At 35.9% G+C, this 19,237-nt stretch overlaps 1 protein-coding gene across 1 annotated transcript; it reads left to right on the top strand.

Moving 5' to 3' along the window:
• The first annotated feature begins 1,059 nt into the window (after positions 1 to 1,059).
• On the top strand, positions 1,060 to 18,992 carry LOC125251229 (MAGUK p55 subfamily member 7-like). The gene is made up of 7 exons (XM_048164205.1): positions 1,060 to 1,157; positions 1,394 to 1,558; positions 5,881 to 5,961; positions 10,696 to 10,789; positions 14,289 to 14,397; positions 15,076 to 15,219; positions 17,903 to 18,992. The coding sequence occupies exons 2-7, from the start codon at positions 1,435 to 1,437 to the stop codon at positions 18,080 to 18,082; spliced, it is 732 nt and encodes a 243-aa protein (XP_048020162.1). The 5' UTR covers positions 1,060 to 1,157; positions 1,394 to 1,434; the 3' UTR covers positions 18,083 to 18,992.
• Positions 18,993 to 19,237: the final 245 nt, after the last annotated feature.

Raw genomic sequence — 19,237 nt, 5'->3', positions numbered from 1 at the left:
AGTTAAAGAATGCTAATTGATTTGGTCAGTCTCCCAGTCTTTCAGGTTACTACAGTCTTCCAGACTTTCATTAGTGATGTGCTTTGGGACATGCTTACCTCAATACCTTGACAACATGCTTATCTTCCATAAGTAAGTTGTTCACAAAGCTATTATAGAAAAGGAACTTTGTCCAAGTTTGGAACAATGTGCTTCACATTTCCACAATGTCTTTCTTGAGATTTCTCATATCTTGATTGCATGGAAATAGATCCAAGCAAGACTTAAATTGTTAGGGATTGGCTGTAACCCATTTCGGTAAAGGGGATTCAGCTCTTCCAAGAGTTTTCAAACCTTTATATGATGTTCTTAAGGAACTGCAATGTTCCAGTCACTGAGTTGGCCATGAGAACTAATCTGCCGTTCACAAAGCATCAGCATGGCAAAGCATTAAGAGCAAAGATGCAGACTACTCCACATTAACGCTATAGTGAAGCCTATGTTCTTGTATGTTAGCCTCCGCAAATAAGTTTGTACGATTCATTTTGTCCATCCTGTTCTGCACTTAATCATGGTCTGCAATAATCAGTTCTGCTTGATATCCCAGAGCAATGTTTCCCAACTTTACACGTTTTGGATGTCTCCCTAATCAAACACACCTGATTCAACTCATCATCTCGTTTGTAGAGACTCCAAGACTTGAAATGGGTGTGTCAGATAAGAGAGACATCCAAAAATGTGTACAGCTATGGGGCTTCCAGGAACAGGGTTGGGAACCATTGTCCTAGAAATTTGCTACTTAATCTTTCATCATGGATAGTCTTTGAGAAATCTCTTGCACCTTGGTGAATACTCCTGTTGGACAGTTGCTTGGGGAGGTTTCTGCATGGTTAAAGTTTCCTCTGACTACCACATTGTTGATTCTCTTTGGTCACTGTTAAACTCATGAATGTTTGCTTTTCTCAGAGATTTACCAAACAGCTGGTATTGCCAGGACTATTGTTTTGACTACCTTTTGAATTTAAATCTTCTTATTTCTGTTTTGTTGACCCTATTTTGGTCTTCATGTCTGATTTCAGGTTCCAAGAACCTATTCCAAATCAAAATTAGACATTGACAGCTACTTAAAACATACACTAATGATCCAGACAAACACACTTGTCTAATAAGAAACAGATGTAAGTACAACTTTCCAAATGTTTTTGGCATTTTTACTTGGTAGGAACTTTGAGCAAATTATGCTGTAATTTCTAAACACATTACTCAATATAAGAGAAAAAAGAATCAAATTATGCCTGACATATTATGTCATTATGACCTACATAAATTCAAATAAATAAAAAAATGCTAAAAAACAAAGAGAGTCCAAGTATTGATATTAAATTAATCAATTTAGTTTTCTCCATTCCCCCAGCTGGTTTAAGGAGAAGTTTCCGGCTGAGCCGAAAGGACAACATGAGTCAGCAGGTGAGACAGAAGATGGGTGAAGCACATGCTGGTATCCATTTCCCTATTTATCAGGAGGTTTTGCCTCACCAGAGAAAGCCTGAAGAGCCGTACCGCCTCGTGCTTCTAACTGGTAAGAAACATCCTTGCTTAAAGAAATAGTTAATCAAAATTCTTCATTATTTATTTTTAGGCTTCAAAAGGGCACCATTGTGCAAATGTAATATAATAGTTTCATTAAAAAACAGTCCATACATTTTTATTTTTCAGGTATATATTCCAGACCAAAATTTGTACCTTTCATCACTGGTTATCTTCTCCACCAGTGAGCTGTGAACCAGAATCAGAACATTCTGCTTTGTGAGGAAATCATTTGATCATATTTGTGAAATGGATCAATCAGTTAATTAAAAAAATAAGATCAGATTTAGTGATTAATTCACAAATCGAATGTTGCTACATGTCTCATGAATGCTAAAGGCAGAGCAGAGAGTATGTCTTAAAGGGGACCTATTATGTCCTATTTAACAAGATGTAAAATTAGTCTCTGATGTTCCCAGAGTGTGTATGTGAAGTTTTAGCTCAAAATACCCCACAGATAATTCTTTATAGCATGTTAAAATTGCTACTTTTAGTGGTTGAGCAAAAACAAGCCGTTTCAGTGCGGTCCCTTTAAATGCAAATGAGCTGCTGTGATCGGCCTAAGAGGGCGGAGCTTCACGAGCTCGTTGTCCCCATCAGGAGTTAGTCAGGACGCACTATAATGTCAGAAACTGCGAATATATGCTGCATCATGGAGATAGAACAGGTATAGTTTAGTTCAATTACGGTTATAACTTGTATTGCCTTCTTGTTTTTAATATACTATATTAGTACAAGCCTGTTCAACCATCCGAATGATGGCCAAAACTATAACTTATTGATGAGTTTTATGAGTTATATGTTTATTGTACTTCACACAAAAGATGAAGCGTCCGTTTTCACTCTAGAAAATCACTGTAAGAACTTAATAAACACAGTGCAAGTGTGCATTAAAATATTATCCATAAACTCTCTGTTTTCCTTGTATTACCAACATACATAGCGAATTACACAGAAACACTCGTTACAACTAACAGTAAACAAATATATAAAGACCTTATATCTTTCGAGTGGTGCTTAATAAACTTTATACCCGTAAATAAGCTCAGGTGAACTTTAAAAGTGCCCTCACCTTCATTACTGCCGTATCCAGTATCACTCTGGAGACTGTAAGCTGGAGTTCTGAGACACTGCTTATGAAAAAAAAAAAAGGAGTGGGTGGATTTTTATCACTATAGGGTGGTTGTGTACACACACTGCCAACACACATTTATGTCCAAACATCAGGCAAAAGTGAATTTTGCATAACAGGGCCCCTTTAACTTAAATTTCACACAAATCTATATTTGAGAAGACTTCAAATAGAGCATAAAAGTCACATGGGCCACTTTTACAATACTTTTCTGGTTATTTTATGTCTTTTTTAAGCTTGACAGCTTTAGTTGCTGTTCATGTGTATTTTAACAAAAGGCATGCAAGTTTGGAACAATGAGGGTTATCATATTTTCATTTTTGGGTGATCTATTGCTTTAAGAACATTTGTTCATGTTGTATAGAAAGAGCAAGTCTGGAAGGTTAAATTAACACATGGATCTACAATCTATGTATCTGTTTTCATTGTGCTGCCTAGACGTAGACCTGGGTCTGCTAAATGTTCAACTCAAAGTCATTTCCAAAGGCAGCCTCCAAATGAGCCAACAGAAAATGTGCTTATTGTCTAAACATGAAAGCACTCCACACAACTGGAGCCACTCACTATTTTTGTATGTCACTTAAGTTCCCTGTTGCCACAGACTATCAGTAGCAAGAATTTAGAAAATGACCATAATCAAAAGTTGACATTACATTAAACATGAAATCCAGAGCTATCTCTTCAGGAGTTTTATGAAAAGCGAGTTCAGCTTCTCTTTTGATGAGGGTCTAGATATAAATATTCTGAATAGAATGGCATCTTGGCAAGTAGAATTTCTATTGTTGTAAAAGTAGTAACTGTATCCCTAAAACGTCATCATTGCTCTGGTGTTTGCATAATTACGAAAGCATGATATTCTGCTTGGAAATTCAATGAGGCGTGTGAGATCATTTAGACTTTTTCACTTTTTTATCCACTGCTGAATCAAAAATGTGTCCCTGTGGTAAATTTAGAGCATTAATTCTTAAATTTATCAGGGGTGAGAACAGCTGTTGGCAAGGTGTAGGTGAATGCAATACTTCTTTCCTAAACAAACAACAGAAAATGTACAGGAGCACTGTGAACTCTCTCCCAGAACTGAAGGACTTCAAGTGAGCCTTGACAAGTATGGCCAAAGAGCCAATATGTTCAAGGACTGCATGGATTTATTTCAAAGACATTAAATCATCTCAGCAAGATCAGAACCTGGGTTGTTATGATATATGAGGGAAAAAAGGAACAAAAATGTGGCACTAGACAGTGTTGTACTTTTTTTTCTCACAATTGATTTTTTTTTATTCGTCCATCTTTTTGTTTCTGTCACAACAGCCCACAATGTCTGACTTTATACATACCTACTGAAATGGATGAGTTATGTTGGATTCAGACAAACGGAATTTGGGCCAGTGACATGACATTCATTTTTTTCTTATATATAAATTGTATGTAATTTAATAATATATACTCAAATAATTTTTTATTTATTTTATTTATATTAATATATTTTGCTCTATATATTAATTTAATGAAAAATACATTAGAATTCATAGTCAAAATAATAAATTTGTAATTTATACAATTACATATCTCTAATGAGCATGTTTTTAATTTCTTTGTTTTTAATTTACATTTTGATGTAGTTTTTGAGGCATTAAATGTCAGGGTAATGTAATTATCCTGATATCATAATGAAGAAAAAAGCTTCTAGTTTAATATATATATTTATTATTATTATTATTATTATTATTTATTCTTTTGTACAACAAATCCAAGTCATGTGGTGCAGACCCTCATGACATTGTCAAGGTCAGTAATTAAAATATTAGATCATGTGATCTAATCATTTGAACTTTGATATTTATAAATGAATAATTCATGATATTTGTTTAAAAATATCCTTTTACATTAAAAAAATGTCTAAAAACATTTTTTTTTCTAAACTACACGCCCAGTTCTTGATCATGAACTTTCTAATATGTCATTTGTTATTTTGCATATGAGACAAACAAGATGTCCACAATAGTTTGAGCCCACCAAAGCAGTTTGTTCATCTCTAATGAGCAGGTTGTTGCACAAATTACTAGTTTCACTTGTAATGTATGTCATTCTCATGAGTTTATGTTGGCCATGGATACAGAATGTTAACGTCTAATTTGACTAACTCTATGATCGCTGCTTGCCTAGGAATGCCATATAGAACTATAACTTAAAAGACATACTGGAATGAAAATATACTGGATCTTCCTTAATGTGTTTGTTCAACGTGCCACAGACATAGCTTGCAAATATTTCGAAGACCATCAACCCACAGGTTTGTTTGTAAGATGAGCACTGGTGGATGATAACTATGAGGGCAGGCAGAAAGCTTGCGTGAGGTCAAACAAGATGATTTAATATTTTCATATTTAACTTCAATGCAGTTCTGTTCTTTCCTGTTGCTCTGTGAAACTCGTTTGCTGTGAAAAGCTATACTGGACCAAACGTGAACTGAATTGGCCAAAGGCATTTCATGCATTATCAGAATGGCAGGAATTTCACTCCTGAATCACATCGAGAAGGCTAGTTGCAGCCAGTTTAGCGATAATATACATACTTTGATTTCTTAAGATGCACCCACAGGGACCATCCTGTCTGTATGCGGCTGGCAGACATTGGCTTTTAGTCTCTCTTGAATGGGCACCAGACAGATTCTTCATTTTCACTACAGTAATATGGCTTTACCTTCTGGGGATGCTCAGGCCAGAGCAGAGACTGGATCTGTGTTTTGGAAAGGCTGCGAGTGGCGGGAGCCACAGCCTGAAATCAATACAGCATTACCCCATCATCCTCATACTTGTGTCCCAGTGATGGAAACAGCAGATGCCTGTCGGAATAATGGGCCACTTCATGGCCCAGACAGTCCATGAAGACTTTAAATACAGTACATGTCCGCCTACAAACAAGGACTTCACTGAGGCTGTTCATGTACCACTCAACGAGCCAAGTCTGCAGTCTTTTATATCGGGCACAAGATAAAAGAGAAAATATCTGAACAGGGATCATAAGTGCTAAAGTGTGATGAAAATGTATACTGGTGATTCAGATAAGCTTGTGTTTATATTGAATGAATTATTCAGTGAATGCTGACTGCTGCTTTATTGCTTTCTCAGTGTTGATTAATTAATTAGTGATAAACTGCTGGTGTGTGTATGTGTGTTGTACAGGGCCTAGTGGGGTTGGTGTGACCGAGTTGAAGAGAAGAATTCTACTCTCTGACCCAGAACACTTCAGTGTAACTGTGCCATGTGAGTTCATATAACATTTGTGCAATACATCAACCTGATAGTATTTATCTGTTTCAAACAACCAATAAGACCTGTGTGTAAATCTTTTTGGAGCTGCTTGAAGTGTAGCTCACACCTCAAAACTGTTTTGGGAAAAATGTTACCAGCCAAACTACAAGCTACTCATAATAATTAAAATACTTAAACAACAGCAGAGACATTATGAAGAGGATGAGATGGACCACTCATAGAATAGCTGGGAAAAGATGCATTAGCTACATTGGCATTAGCTGGACAAGCCTGAAAATTGCAGTTGTTAGTTTAATTTGTGCTAAAGAAGCACATTTATGACGTCAAGATTTTATGCTGATAGGAAACATATTAGTTTTGGAGGTCAGCGTCATCGAATGGCAGCTATTAACCCCTGGAGAAAGACCACAAAATGGATACACCCCCTGTCCCAACTGGCACTTGCAGTTTGTCCTACAAGTCCGCACTTTTGTGATGTAACACTGCTTTGACTGTCAAGAAGATGTCTGCTGTAGAGCTCGCACCAGTGCAGGCCCAGCAAAAGTGTGCATCGAGGGCGCATACTGACCACAAAGGGGGAACTCGCGAACATCTTTCTGAAACCAAAAATGACAAATGGGACATATGAATAAGTGCATATATGCATAAGTGCATATGAACTGTGTAATTTGGGACAGGGCTGCTGTTGCTCCCCTTAGTTTTATACTTTTGCAAAGCACCAACACAGAACATTGCCCCAAATGTACTGCAAAGGTACCAAAGAACATGGGAGATATACAATGATCTCTCTGCCTGCAGTGCTTCAGTCTCGCATGTCATGAAATTATTGAGCACAAACACAATTTGACAAAATCATACATCATCAAAGGTACACTTCTGTGATTTAGTAAGATTTCATTCACATCAGCAGTGAACAGTACTGGAGTATACATAAAACCCTACCTCATACCACCTTTTTAGAAGGCTTCCACACTGGCAGTTTAGTTAAAAACAGAGCATGGAATCATGGAAAAATTTGCAATGTGAAAACTGTCCCAGGAACGCACAGTGTGTGCAGTCAGAGCAGCAAACGAATAGTTCGCAATCAGCTGTCTCCTCAAAAGAGATTATCATTTATTCTGCTGTGCAAAAGTACTAGTGTGCAAGCACCGTCAGTTGTCTACATACCTTTCCATTCTGATGGCCGCCAAGTGAACTGACTTGGCTTTAGGGAGTTTTTACACTGGGCTCGTTTGCTGTGGCTTGATTCTGAGTGCAATTGTACCAGGACCAGTGTTGGGGGTATTGCATTACAAGTAACTTGAGTTACGTATTCAGATTACTTTTTCAAGTAACTAACAATGTAACGCATTACTTTTTCAATTTACAACAAAATATCTTTTTCACATTTATTGACTGACAGCTCTCCTGTCTCCATGTTGAGAGAAATAAAGTGCAGAGTTGTTGTGTGGGCTGTGTAAGCATGATAGTTATTGTAGACTAAATGTGAGCATGCATTTACTCATCTCACTTGCACAAAAACATTCATTATTCCTTAAAATGAATAAAAACAGTGAAATGCAATCTCAGAATTTTATGCAAACCTGTAATAATTAACTATTAAATTACACAAATATACTTTATGTATTTAATCTCACTTTATTAACCAATATCTTTGCTGCTGACCATCAGTGATCTAATTAAACCATATAATAATAAAAATTACTTTAGATTAGATTTAGAAATAAAAGTGTTGAACTACCGTCTCCTGTATCCTATTTTTCTTTAATCCAGAATGGCAGCACAGCTGAAAGGTTTGTTTGAGCTGCGCCTTCTGCTGTATAGGCATAAATGTGCATTTCCTTCAGCCTGAGGCTTATTCATTTCATGTTTGGTGTGAAAGGGTCTTAACATAAAAATAAATAAATAAATAAATAAAAACAAGTAAGCCCAGCCCATGTGAGAAAAAGTAACGCAAAAGTAATGTAACGCATTACTTTTCATAAAAAGTAACTAAGTAATGCAATTAGTTACTTTTTTAAGGCAGTAACACAATATTGTAATGCATTACTTTTAAAAGTAACTTTCCCCAACACTGACCAGAACTTTCTGCTACTTGCAAATGGACTCTTTTGAGGAGGCAGCTGATTGTGAGCCATTCAGTTGCTGTTCTGATTGCATTCACTATATGCATGATTACAGTGCATGCTCACTCTCGCTTATATCCAAGGTCATCACCAAAATCATCCAAAGCATCACCACTTTCTTATGCGGATGTTACTTTACTTCCTGAACAAGTGCAGACCCGAGTTCACATTCCTGCAATTTGCACCACAGTTCCTTTGCAACCGAACTCAAACCACCATCTTCAGCTAGTCTCAGGTGCAGGTATTCAAATGAATTCATCAATTGTTTATTTCATAGGTGAATCATTTATTTACAAGAAAATTAAGTAAGTTGACTTCATAATGGTACAGTACATATGAACCACTGAATGGTATATACAACAGCTTTAGTTAGTACTCTCCAACTCTGCCTCCAAGCAAGCACAAGAACAAGAATCGAACAAGAACAAACAAGAATCATAAACAGCCATATTTCTTAAAAGTAAAACTATTACCTTGATTGCACACTCTTGTAAACGTTCATGAATAATCTGTAGGCAGACCACCAAATTTTTCCACACTGAGGCCTAAAGCTGTGTAAGACTGCCAGAGTGGAGAAGAGAACAGAACCAGCTTTTCACTGCCACTCTGGGTGTCCAAGAGTGATGTGGACATGGGGCGATAGAGTGATGAAAGAACAGGATAATCACAGCCACTAACAGCTAGACTGTCGATGCATTGATGGAGAGAGCGGTGTGACTTTTTCTCCTTATTCTGGAAAAAGGCCATCTTTCTGCCTTAGGTTGGCGCTTGCTGTGCCTGTTTCTCCCCACTGGAAGCTCAAACTAGCAACTTTCCATATTTCTGACTGTGCTCCAAGCTTCCAAACTGGAGCAAAACAGGGTTAGGGTCTAACTTTGTCTGACATGTACATTTATTTGATTTATGCCGTTTGAGTAGTGAGTGCTAAAATCGATCACTAAGATGGTGGCAGCAACTTTTAGCCGTATATGACCACCACTGCTAATGACAACTACAACAGCTGCTATCGCACTGTTTCAAGTTTAGTGGAATGAAAGGTCTGTAACAGACTCCTGCTGGCTTTAAAAGTCCATATGAAGCATTTACTTCAAAGCTGACTCACTGAATTGGGTTTGTATTTGCTTTTTCATGACCCGGAACAGTGTTTTGTTGATGGGCTTCATAAACAGAAAATTTTTGTTTGATTTGCATAAATGAAGTGCACTCACACACACAAATCCCATTGCCCGACTTTCTGCCCCCCCAGTGGCAGTTAAAGTTTATTGTTTATTTTGGAATATGCAGAGAACATGTGGACAATTAGAGATAAGGTGTGTGGCGAGCTCCTCAGGCCTTGTTAAGCTCACCTCTGAGCATATTTTCTGAGTGACTCAGTCTAGTTTAATAAGGGTCTTACTACCTAACCCCTGCTCAATTTTGGACACATGCTACCAGAGACAGTTCTGCCTCCCGTGCATGTGAAAAAGAAAGTGTGATTAAATGTTCTAAATGCACACTTGCAGTGTACTTCTAAAATTAAAAGTGTATATGTTTTATATCTAAAAACTGTACCTGAGTGTACTTAAAGAGAGTACACATTCATCACTGTTTCTTAACAAACATACTGTAAGTACACTTAAAAAGTGCACTTTGTAATAATGTAAAATCAAAGGCTTTTCTTTTAAAGTACGTTTTAAATTATTGTCTTAATAATATTTTGCTTACTTTCTGTGTTTTCTAATGACTAACATACTAAAACACATGTAAAGTACTTGATATAATTTTAACTGTAGGGTGTTATTAACATTTAAATAATGTATTTTAAATGCACTAAATTGCAACTGCATCATTACAATTTTGGATTTACAAATATATGTAAATTTATGACATACAAATTTCAAAAGATAGATGTATATTTTAGTTTACCATAAATATTTGTCAGTACATTTTACAGTACATTTTAACCATATTTTGAAGGCAATAGAAATAATTATGCAATTACATAATTATGCAATTACATATCCAATTGCATTTAATATAAACTAAAAAACATTTTTATTTAATTATAAATAACATGGAATTAAGTGTCAAAAAACATTACATACAGTTCACACTTAAGTATATTCTTTTATATTATTTCCATAACATGTACTCTTTACAATTTACCTGACGTTTAAGTATCAGCATGATGGTGTCTTTTCCTAATTTTATGAGATTTACTTGATAAGATACTTTAATCGTCCATTATGAAAAATATTATATTGCTCATGTTTGGGGTCTCAGACACACTATATATAAAATATGAATAAATGCAATGAACTACACAGCTTGCTATGATACTGTATCTTTGATTGCATTTTCCACTTCTTTTTTTTCTGGGATCAAATGGACCCTAAACAGAAATAATGTTATACCAGTCACATTTGTTTTAATTTTTGGTAAACCAGATGGATAAACCAATAATTATATCTGCCTAGTTGGTTTTAAGGTCAGAGAAAGCTGTTACATGCACATCAGGGTCTCTGGGATCCGCAAAAAGTTCCTGTTAGCTGGTTGGTTTAATTTGATTTGGATTGCATTAAGACACTTGATTATTTCCAGACTTTTTAAATTTCAACAGATACCACTCGGGAGCGGAAAAAGCAAGACAGAGAAGGGGTGGAGTACCATTTTGTCTCCAAACACACTTTTGAAAAAGATATCCTCAACCACAAGTAAGCTAAACACTCCTGAATGGTACCCAGCCCATGTTGTAGTTTATTCTAGAGGCTAGTTTTGGGTTGTGCTTGTTTTACATTGCTAAACCTCTTTTGTCGGCAATTATAGAAGATTATAGTCATGAATAATACAGATTTAAAATCAAATAATACTTATAGTATTCTACTACTTTAACTGGTTGTTTTTAATCTAAAAAGTGGATTTATAAGAAGCAAACTGCATTATTAAAGATGTTGGATACAAAAATCCTGGAATTTAAATCACACATTTAATCCTTGTTAATGCTTAAAATGCAGATCACAACCATTGACAGGAAATACTCTTTTTCTCCAATTTTTACTCAAAAATGAGAGGAAATCTCAAAAGCATGTGTCCTTGAACAGTGTCACATTATATTAAAGAAGGGGGATATTTTAAGAGCCCTCTGTGGTTTGAAATGTCTTTTTGTCTTGTTAGTTGGACATAGGGAAAGAAGCAAGTGAGACAGGAATGACGGAGAGCAGACAGCCCAACTTTCCAGAAAGGCGCACTAGAGAGAGGAAAAGCGGACTGCTTTTTGCATCACTCCACCGAATTACCATCATCTTTGATTACCATACAAATGCCTTGAAACCAAAGGCTAAAGCCCAAAGTTACTACCAGAACTTAGTAGTAGAAACCTCTACTTCAGTAGAAACCATCTAATGGGTAACACTTTAGAATGCTGTTCCGTCATTAATTACTACAAAAGAATAAATTAGTAATGCAATTTTAACATTCTAGTAACTACTAATAACTAACAAGAAAATCTCATTATCTAGAAATTAGTAAGTAATAACACTCAGTTGAATGCAGTAGTTGACTACATCAGTAACTACAATCTTTTTCAGACCTCTTAGAAAACTAAGAAACTATATACAGTTTTATAATTAATGCAGAGGTAAACAATGATTAATTCAGGCAAATTAACATTTTAACTACCATTTTAACATTTAACCACTTACATAATCAGTTGGTAATATCAGACTTATTATTTGGGTAAGCTGTTAATAATTAGTAAATTTTATTAATTATCTTACAGAACTATTTACGGTCACACTTTATATTAGGTGCCTTTATTGTGTATACTTAAATCAAAAAATATGTACAATGTACTTAGTGTGTTCATGTTTTATCGCAAAACATGTTTGCTTCAGTTGAGGTGGGATACGGGTAAAGTTAGGCACAGGTTTAGTGTGTAAGGGTAGGTTTAAGGGGTAAGAGAATGCTCAACACTGTAATAATAGATGTAATTACAGTTAAGTAATTAATTATTGAAGTAGTTAAGTATTTACAGATGTAATTATAGGCAGATATTTTAAAAAATTATAAGTACAATGTAAAAACATGAATGTACACAATAAGTGCATTGTATTAACTTATTAATTTAAATGTTAGTACATAGTAGTTAAAGGCACCTAATATAAAGTGGGACATTATTTACTAACTATAGGTCATTTTATCTCTTTTCCCACCATTGACAAGATTTTCCATCATTTATGATACAACGCTCTCCGCCATTGACAAGTTTTTCTGGCAATATATGTTTTTACTGTTATACAGTAGGGGGCACTATTACAGATCATCTGAAATAGTACAGCATCAGGAAATTATTTTGTTTTTAAATGCAGTAATTGGGGCCTTAGTACTGTGGCTATTTTTCCATCATCCCTCTGGTCATCACATTAGATGTATTTATTTTTTTTTTTTTTTTTTTACTTAAAACAGAAGGCAGCTTAACTCCACAATTCTCATTGAATCACTAGAGAATCATGGAGACAACTGGAACTTTTTGAGTCAACAGCCATACCTTAAATGCCCGAGAAAAATTAGCCTATGCAATTTTATTTATTTAACATGCCTCACAGAAATATATGGTTCTATGTAGTATGACTAAAGTGAAAATGGTAACCCACTGGTAATGACTGTTACCAAAAATTAAAAATAGTATGAAAAATAGTTGTTAGTGATTAGCTTATAGTAAATTGTCTCATTCAATTACTTAATAATTCAATAATCAGAGCTTCTTGTTAGTTAATAGTAGTTACTAGTATAATACTGTGTTACTCAGTGTAGTTATTCATTAACGACAGAACAGTATTCAAAAGTTTTCCATTAAATGATTCAAAAATTCAGAAAAGTTCTGGGCTGAATTCACTAAACAGTTGTGCTCTTTCTGCATGCAGTATTTCAGCACACAGCCAGTCTTGTTCAATGACAATTCTATACCCAGGTTAATGAAAATCATTATATATAAATCATTATATATAAACATGCCTCCTTTTATTTTGTTTTATTAGTTTCATTATAGATTTTTCACAAAATTACTGTATTGGCTCAGCGCAATTAACATTAACATTATATTACCACCTATAAAAAGCAGATGGTAAATAAAATTTAATGAAAAGTATGCTAGATTATGGTAGTCTGCTACATCCTCTACAACTGAGCACTATGGCCTACAAGATGGGGAATTTGTGTTGTTCCTTGATTTGCATAATTCCTTTAGTGATTCAGGAGTTAAACAACTAGCAGCATGTACAAATAAATGGTGAATGTTCATTTCCTATCCTAATTCACTTTGTAAGATTAGAATTACAGCTGACTTTCGGAAAGAAACATGACAAAGGAGGCACAAAATTATTTGCTGTCTTATTTTCTATGCAAATATGGCACACTTATGAAAAGCATTGCGTTTTCATTTTGGATCATTCTTTGGAAACCATTCCTCAAATATTTGATCAGGTGGCATTTCATTTGTGTAACATACATAATAAATACTGTGCCAAAAAATCTAGAAGGATGATCTGCTGAAATATGTTACAATTTACTCTGAATGAGTGTGATGATGTTCCTGCAAAGAGCCAAAGCATTTTATATAGCGTTATTTTCTTTAATAATAAATCACGATTTGTCAGCAATATGAAAGTTTGTGACACGTACCATTAATCCACCCTTTTGCTACAAACACATTGAATGGTAGTTAAGTGTTTACCACTTTCAAACAGCACAGAAAATGGATGATACTGCACTGTGTTGGCAACGACGTTTTGAAATTAAGAAAAAAAAAACATGCTAATGTATAACAGCAAATTGGAATGCATCACCTGGAGATTTATATTTGAATGCTCCAAATTATAAAAGAGGAAACAAACGCACTGCCGTCTGAGGTGCCAGTCAGGAGGGATAAGTCCAAATATATATGAGAAATATGACTGCACACTGAACTTGTAAACAGTTTATTCACCAACATTCATGTTGGTGAATAAACTGTTTGCAAGTTGAGTCATATTTCTCATATATATTTGAATGCTCCAAATTGTCATTTATTTTCAAAAGGTTTAGGTTCATCTTATTATTTATAAGATATTTTCATAACTTTTTATTCAAAACAGGCATGTAAAGGAGTTTAAATTATTAGGGCTTTAAATAATAAAAATGTCTATTTTCCCCATATTTCCCCTATGTTTCACCTAGATTTTTGGAGTATGGTGAACATAAAGGGAACTACTATGGTATGAGTTTGGATTCGGTGCGCAGGGTCATGGCGGAGAGCAAGGTCTGCCTGTTGGATGTGGAACCTCATGTGAGTAAAACATCATTCATGAATGGCAGGGTGTGTGAGTGCCAAGAAGCACTGGATCAGGTATCTGCGCACAGGGATCTTCGACAACAGCGGCCCCTTTCAGGACATATTTTTTAATGGATTTTATTTCATATTATTAAAGAACCACACATGCAGTATATGATACAAATACCACAATTTGTGCCTCTCTCCAGAAGCGTAAGCGAAAGAGGAAAAGAGAGAAACAGGGATAAACAGAGTGAACGAGTGCCAAGGAGTCCTATATTACATGTCATATTTGTTGACTTTGGAGCATAGACTCAAGGGCAGGAATTATGTCATTCTGGACGGGGAGCTTCTGTCAGCTCCACTCTAGTTGGTACATTTCCTGTGGTCTGATTATTTTTCATCAGCTTATAACATTTATAGAAAACATTCTCACTGTATTAACGAACCCACTATGTGGGCATATATTTGAATTTATGCATGGGTGATGCTAAAGGACTTGTGCAGGATTTTGGAAATGTGTCTAGTGTTCCATACCATAGAAAATGGTTTGAAATGAAACAGTTGAATAGCATGGACACATTCATTCTAGGCAACGATTGATTATCTGTATTATTTTGAATAAAAGGACTCTTATGTTGCCATTTAGCTCACTGTAATTTTTTCACTGTTTTGTTCTCCATTCTCTAACAGACTATAGCAGCCCTTTATTCCTCCGAGTTTAAACCCTATGTTGTATTTGTGAAGCCTCCATCAATAGAGCGCTTAAGACTGAGCAGAAGAAAAGCAAAAGTCCTGGCAAGTCAGAATAAGCAAACAGCCACAAAATTCTTTACGGTAAGAGATATAATAGTTTCTTGTCATCTCTATAGTGTTTGTTTATCATGGTTGTTCTATAGAAGTTTTTTGCTGTCTGATTATGTTTATCCTCATTAAAAGTATTTTTATAGTAAGTACATAGAGGTTAAAGGGTTAGTTCATCCAAAAATGAAAATTATGTCATTAATGACTCACCCACATGTCGTTCCAAACCCGTAAGACCTCCGTTCATCTTTGGAACACAGTTTAAGATATTTTAGATTTAGTCCGAGAGCTTTCTGTCCCTCCATTGAAAATGTATGTAACGTATACTGTCCATGTCCAGAAAAGTAATAAAAACATCATCAAAGTAGTCCATGTGACATCAGTGGGTTAGTTAGAATTTTTTGAAGCATAGAAAATACATTTTGGTCCAAAAATAACAAAAACTACGACTTTATTCAGCATTGTATTCTCTTCCGGAATCCTTTCCGTTGAATTGATTCCATTGAATTGATTCCATTGAATCCTTTCATCTGTCGGCGTTGGTAATGCACTTTTATGTCGCCGTGGTTGTTTTTGGCGATTAGGACATTCACGACATGCACACTTACGCACCATTTTAAAAAATATAGCAATACCAAAATACAAACAATGTAGAGTAGCTTGAATACAGCGTGCGTCTCCCTCAGACTGTAAACGAAGCTCAGGTGCACCGGATAACACGTCAGCAGCGTCTTACATCAGCAGCGTCACTGCGGAGTCGTGAACCACACTCCGGAGCAGAAGGGGGCGGTAATGCACCAATAAGCTGGATACCAACCGCCGTAAAACAGGAAAAAAGAAGGAGAAGAAGCGGAGTCGTGAACACGAATTGACAACAGACCTGTAAGAGAATACAATGCTGAATAAAGTCATAGTTTTTGTTATTTTTGGACCAAAATGTATTTTCGATGCTTCAAAATGTTGCGGATGTCCTAATCGCCAAAAACAACCACGGCGACGTAAAAATGCATTACCAACACCGACAGATGAAAGGATTCAATGGAATCAATTCAGTGGAATCAATTCAATGAAAAGGATTCCGGAAGAGAAGACAATGCTGAATAAAGTCGTAGTTTTTGTTATTTTTGGACCAAAATGTATTTTCTATGCTTCAAAAAATTCTAACTAACCCACTGATGTCACATGGACTACTTTGATGATGTTTTTATTACTTTTCTGGACATGGACAGTATACGTTACATACATTTTCAATGGAGGGACAGAAAGCTCTCGGACTAAATCTAAAATATCTTAAACTGTGTTCTGAAGATGAACGGAGGTCTTACGGGTTTGTAACGACATGAGGGTGAGTCATTAAATGACATAATTTTCATTTTTGGGTGAACTAACCCTTTAAAAACACTTGTGGGATCAAAAATGGAAAAGGAGAATTCTCAATGCATGACCTTCCTACAGCAGTTCAGTACACAGCAGAGATGGACAAGGTCTGACCTGACCCGTCGTCTTGACCGTACTTAGCTTCTTTGGCATTTAATGCACCTCTTTGGCAAGGGCCCCTTTTAAAAAATCTCTCCAGGGTGGGCTGCAGGTGTGCCCCATGAGCACACACAGGTTTGTCTTCTTACGCTCCCAACTGTCTGAGGATTTTTCAGGCTTGGGGCAGAAAGTTTGCTGGTAACCCCACTGAGACCCATCTGTGTCATGCTGTGAGCATGAGCACCTAAGTCTACCCCAGGGTCTTATAAAAGACTTGGGTCATCTCTCTCACACCTGGATGTTGTTTTACAAACTACCAAGCTCCTGGGTGCAAATGTGTTGCTCATCTTTCCATATTAACCAAAGACACACGTGTCCTATATGACTGCACTGAGCACTGACCTTAACAAGACACATTTGGATATTGCTTGTGTTCATGATTTAGTGGAATAACTCATCGTTACTGTCTTCTACACTTTACTTACTCCAATCCAAGCCAGTTCAGTGTGACGTATAATGTCACATCATTTTTATAATTCATAAACCGCAAAGTGAAATACCTTTTGAGGCACGGAAAGACATTTATAGGCAAGATGTGTTCTTTCAGACCATCTGCAGCTTTGGGTGATGTGTAAAAATGTCTTTTCACTGTTAAAAATAGTGGACAATATCATAGCTGAGGAAGAACATTTCTCACACTGACCGTTGACCTGAATGAATTTAACAGGACCACTTAAATACACTGAACTGTATAAGTAACTTTACTCTCATGGCTGTTTTTCTAACTGCTTCAAGATGACTATATACGTAAGAGAACATAAATTAAAACTTAAGGAATTCCTTTCACTAGTTTGACCAAAACAAGGAAAACACTCCAAAGCTTGGTATCTTACCTAAATGTACCATCTGTAGGCTGTGGAATCTAAGCCTTCTGGCATGCAGTCTGCAAATGTCAGTCATGGTGATGATATAAAAAGCATCAGCATTATATTTGTATTATTTTGTTTTGTTGATCCCTTTAACCCACATCAGATGAGATTCTGACTTGTAAAAGCGTTCACAACCTTTTAGAGCGCAAACTTGTCATCTCATAATTATGATAATTCTGACATGATTGCACCACATAAATATCAGGACTTTTGGGATGTAGCTCAATAAAATTTGAGGACTGGAACTAAGTGTTATATTTAAAATACAGTAATATTATCCTCATGGATGTCCCTTTATTCGTTTTTTGCAGGAGGAGGACTTCCAGGACATGATTACCACTGCCCAAGCCATGGAGTATAAATATGGCCACTTGTTTGAGAAAGTGATTATCAATGACGATCTGGCCATGGCATTCACTGAGCTGAGAGACGAACTCAAAAAGATAGAAACAGAGACTCACTGGATCCCAAATACATGGGCTCATGTCTGAGAAAGCAATTCATGTTCACTGAACCACTTAGACACATGATAACTTTTGACTGTTTTGGATATTTTCTGCATATAAAAAAGCACACCATATTATTGTAATTATACGCTTATAAGCAGTGTGTGCTGGCCCGTCATGAATCAGCTCCATTCATAACTGCCAAACTCATGACATTGCACTGAAGTTGAAACAGTTTTGTTTATGTTGAGAAACAAGTAATTGTAAAGAATTTTTATCTCCCCCTAATTCCTACATAATGATATACATTATGCTATATTACTAAATGATTTCTATACACATATTGCTTTGTGCACTGTTGTGGCTCATGTTTTGACATTAATCACTTACAGACGTGGATTTTCCATAAAAAGATGTGTCCTTAATTTGGTCTAAGTGAGGTGGAACTACAGTTTCTTTCTTTCTTTTTTCTTTTCTTTTTTTTCATAAATTGTGACTACAAGATTGAACTCTAGATTAGGTAGCTCTATGTAACAAACAGTTACAATCCAAGATTAGATTTGCTCTTGACAATGAACTCAGGGCTTTACTGTGATTTAAATGCCTTGGAGTTCTTGAAGAACATTAACATTTGCAGGTATACAAGGTGATCTGTGAGTCAACCCCTCCAAAGTATCAATCCAAGCACCACAACTGTTTTTTTGTTTTTTTGTTTTTTCTTCCCAAACATCGCATTTGGAAAGGTGAGTTGACATGGAAGTTAAGAGGAAGATGTTTTCTCAAGGTGACCTTAGTTGTTCCTGCTGAAGCCAGAAGAGGAAGAGGACGTTTATTTTCACCAGCACTCAGTATATTACAGTAGAATTAAAGAGTAACGGGAGAGTTCCTGGGGTTACCTTGGATGGCTGCCTGGTCAGCATGAAGGATAGAACTCGCACATACCTGCCTTTACCTTCCAATGAAGCCGGAATAAAAGGAAGCTTGAATTGGAGAAGCAGATTTTAGATGCATTATGGCATGTCAGAATCTTTTTAAAAGAACTGACAAATTATGATTAGTAAACATAGTAAATTAGTAAATGATTAGTAAATATAGTAAATATCAGGACTTAGTGTTGCATCTTTATTCTACAGTATTCAGCATTTCAGGCATTCAGTATTTCAGCTGCTTTGAGCCTTTCACTCCTCCTTTCATATGCAG

Source organism: Megalobrama amblycephala, linkage group LG17 (genome assembly GCF_018812025.1).
Source record: "Megalobrama amblycephala isolate DHTTF-2021 linkage group LG17, ASM1881202v1, whole genome shotgun sequence".
NCBI classification, from domain to species: Eukaryota; Metazoa; Chordata; class Actinopteri; order Cypriniformes; family Xenocyprididae; genus Megalobrama; species Megalobrama amblycephala.
The sequence above is the reverse complement of the archived record's forward strand: the minus strand, read 5'-3'. Positions and strand labels throughout refer to the sequence as shown.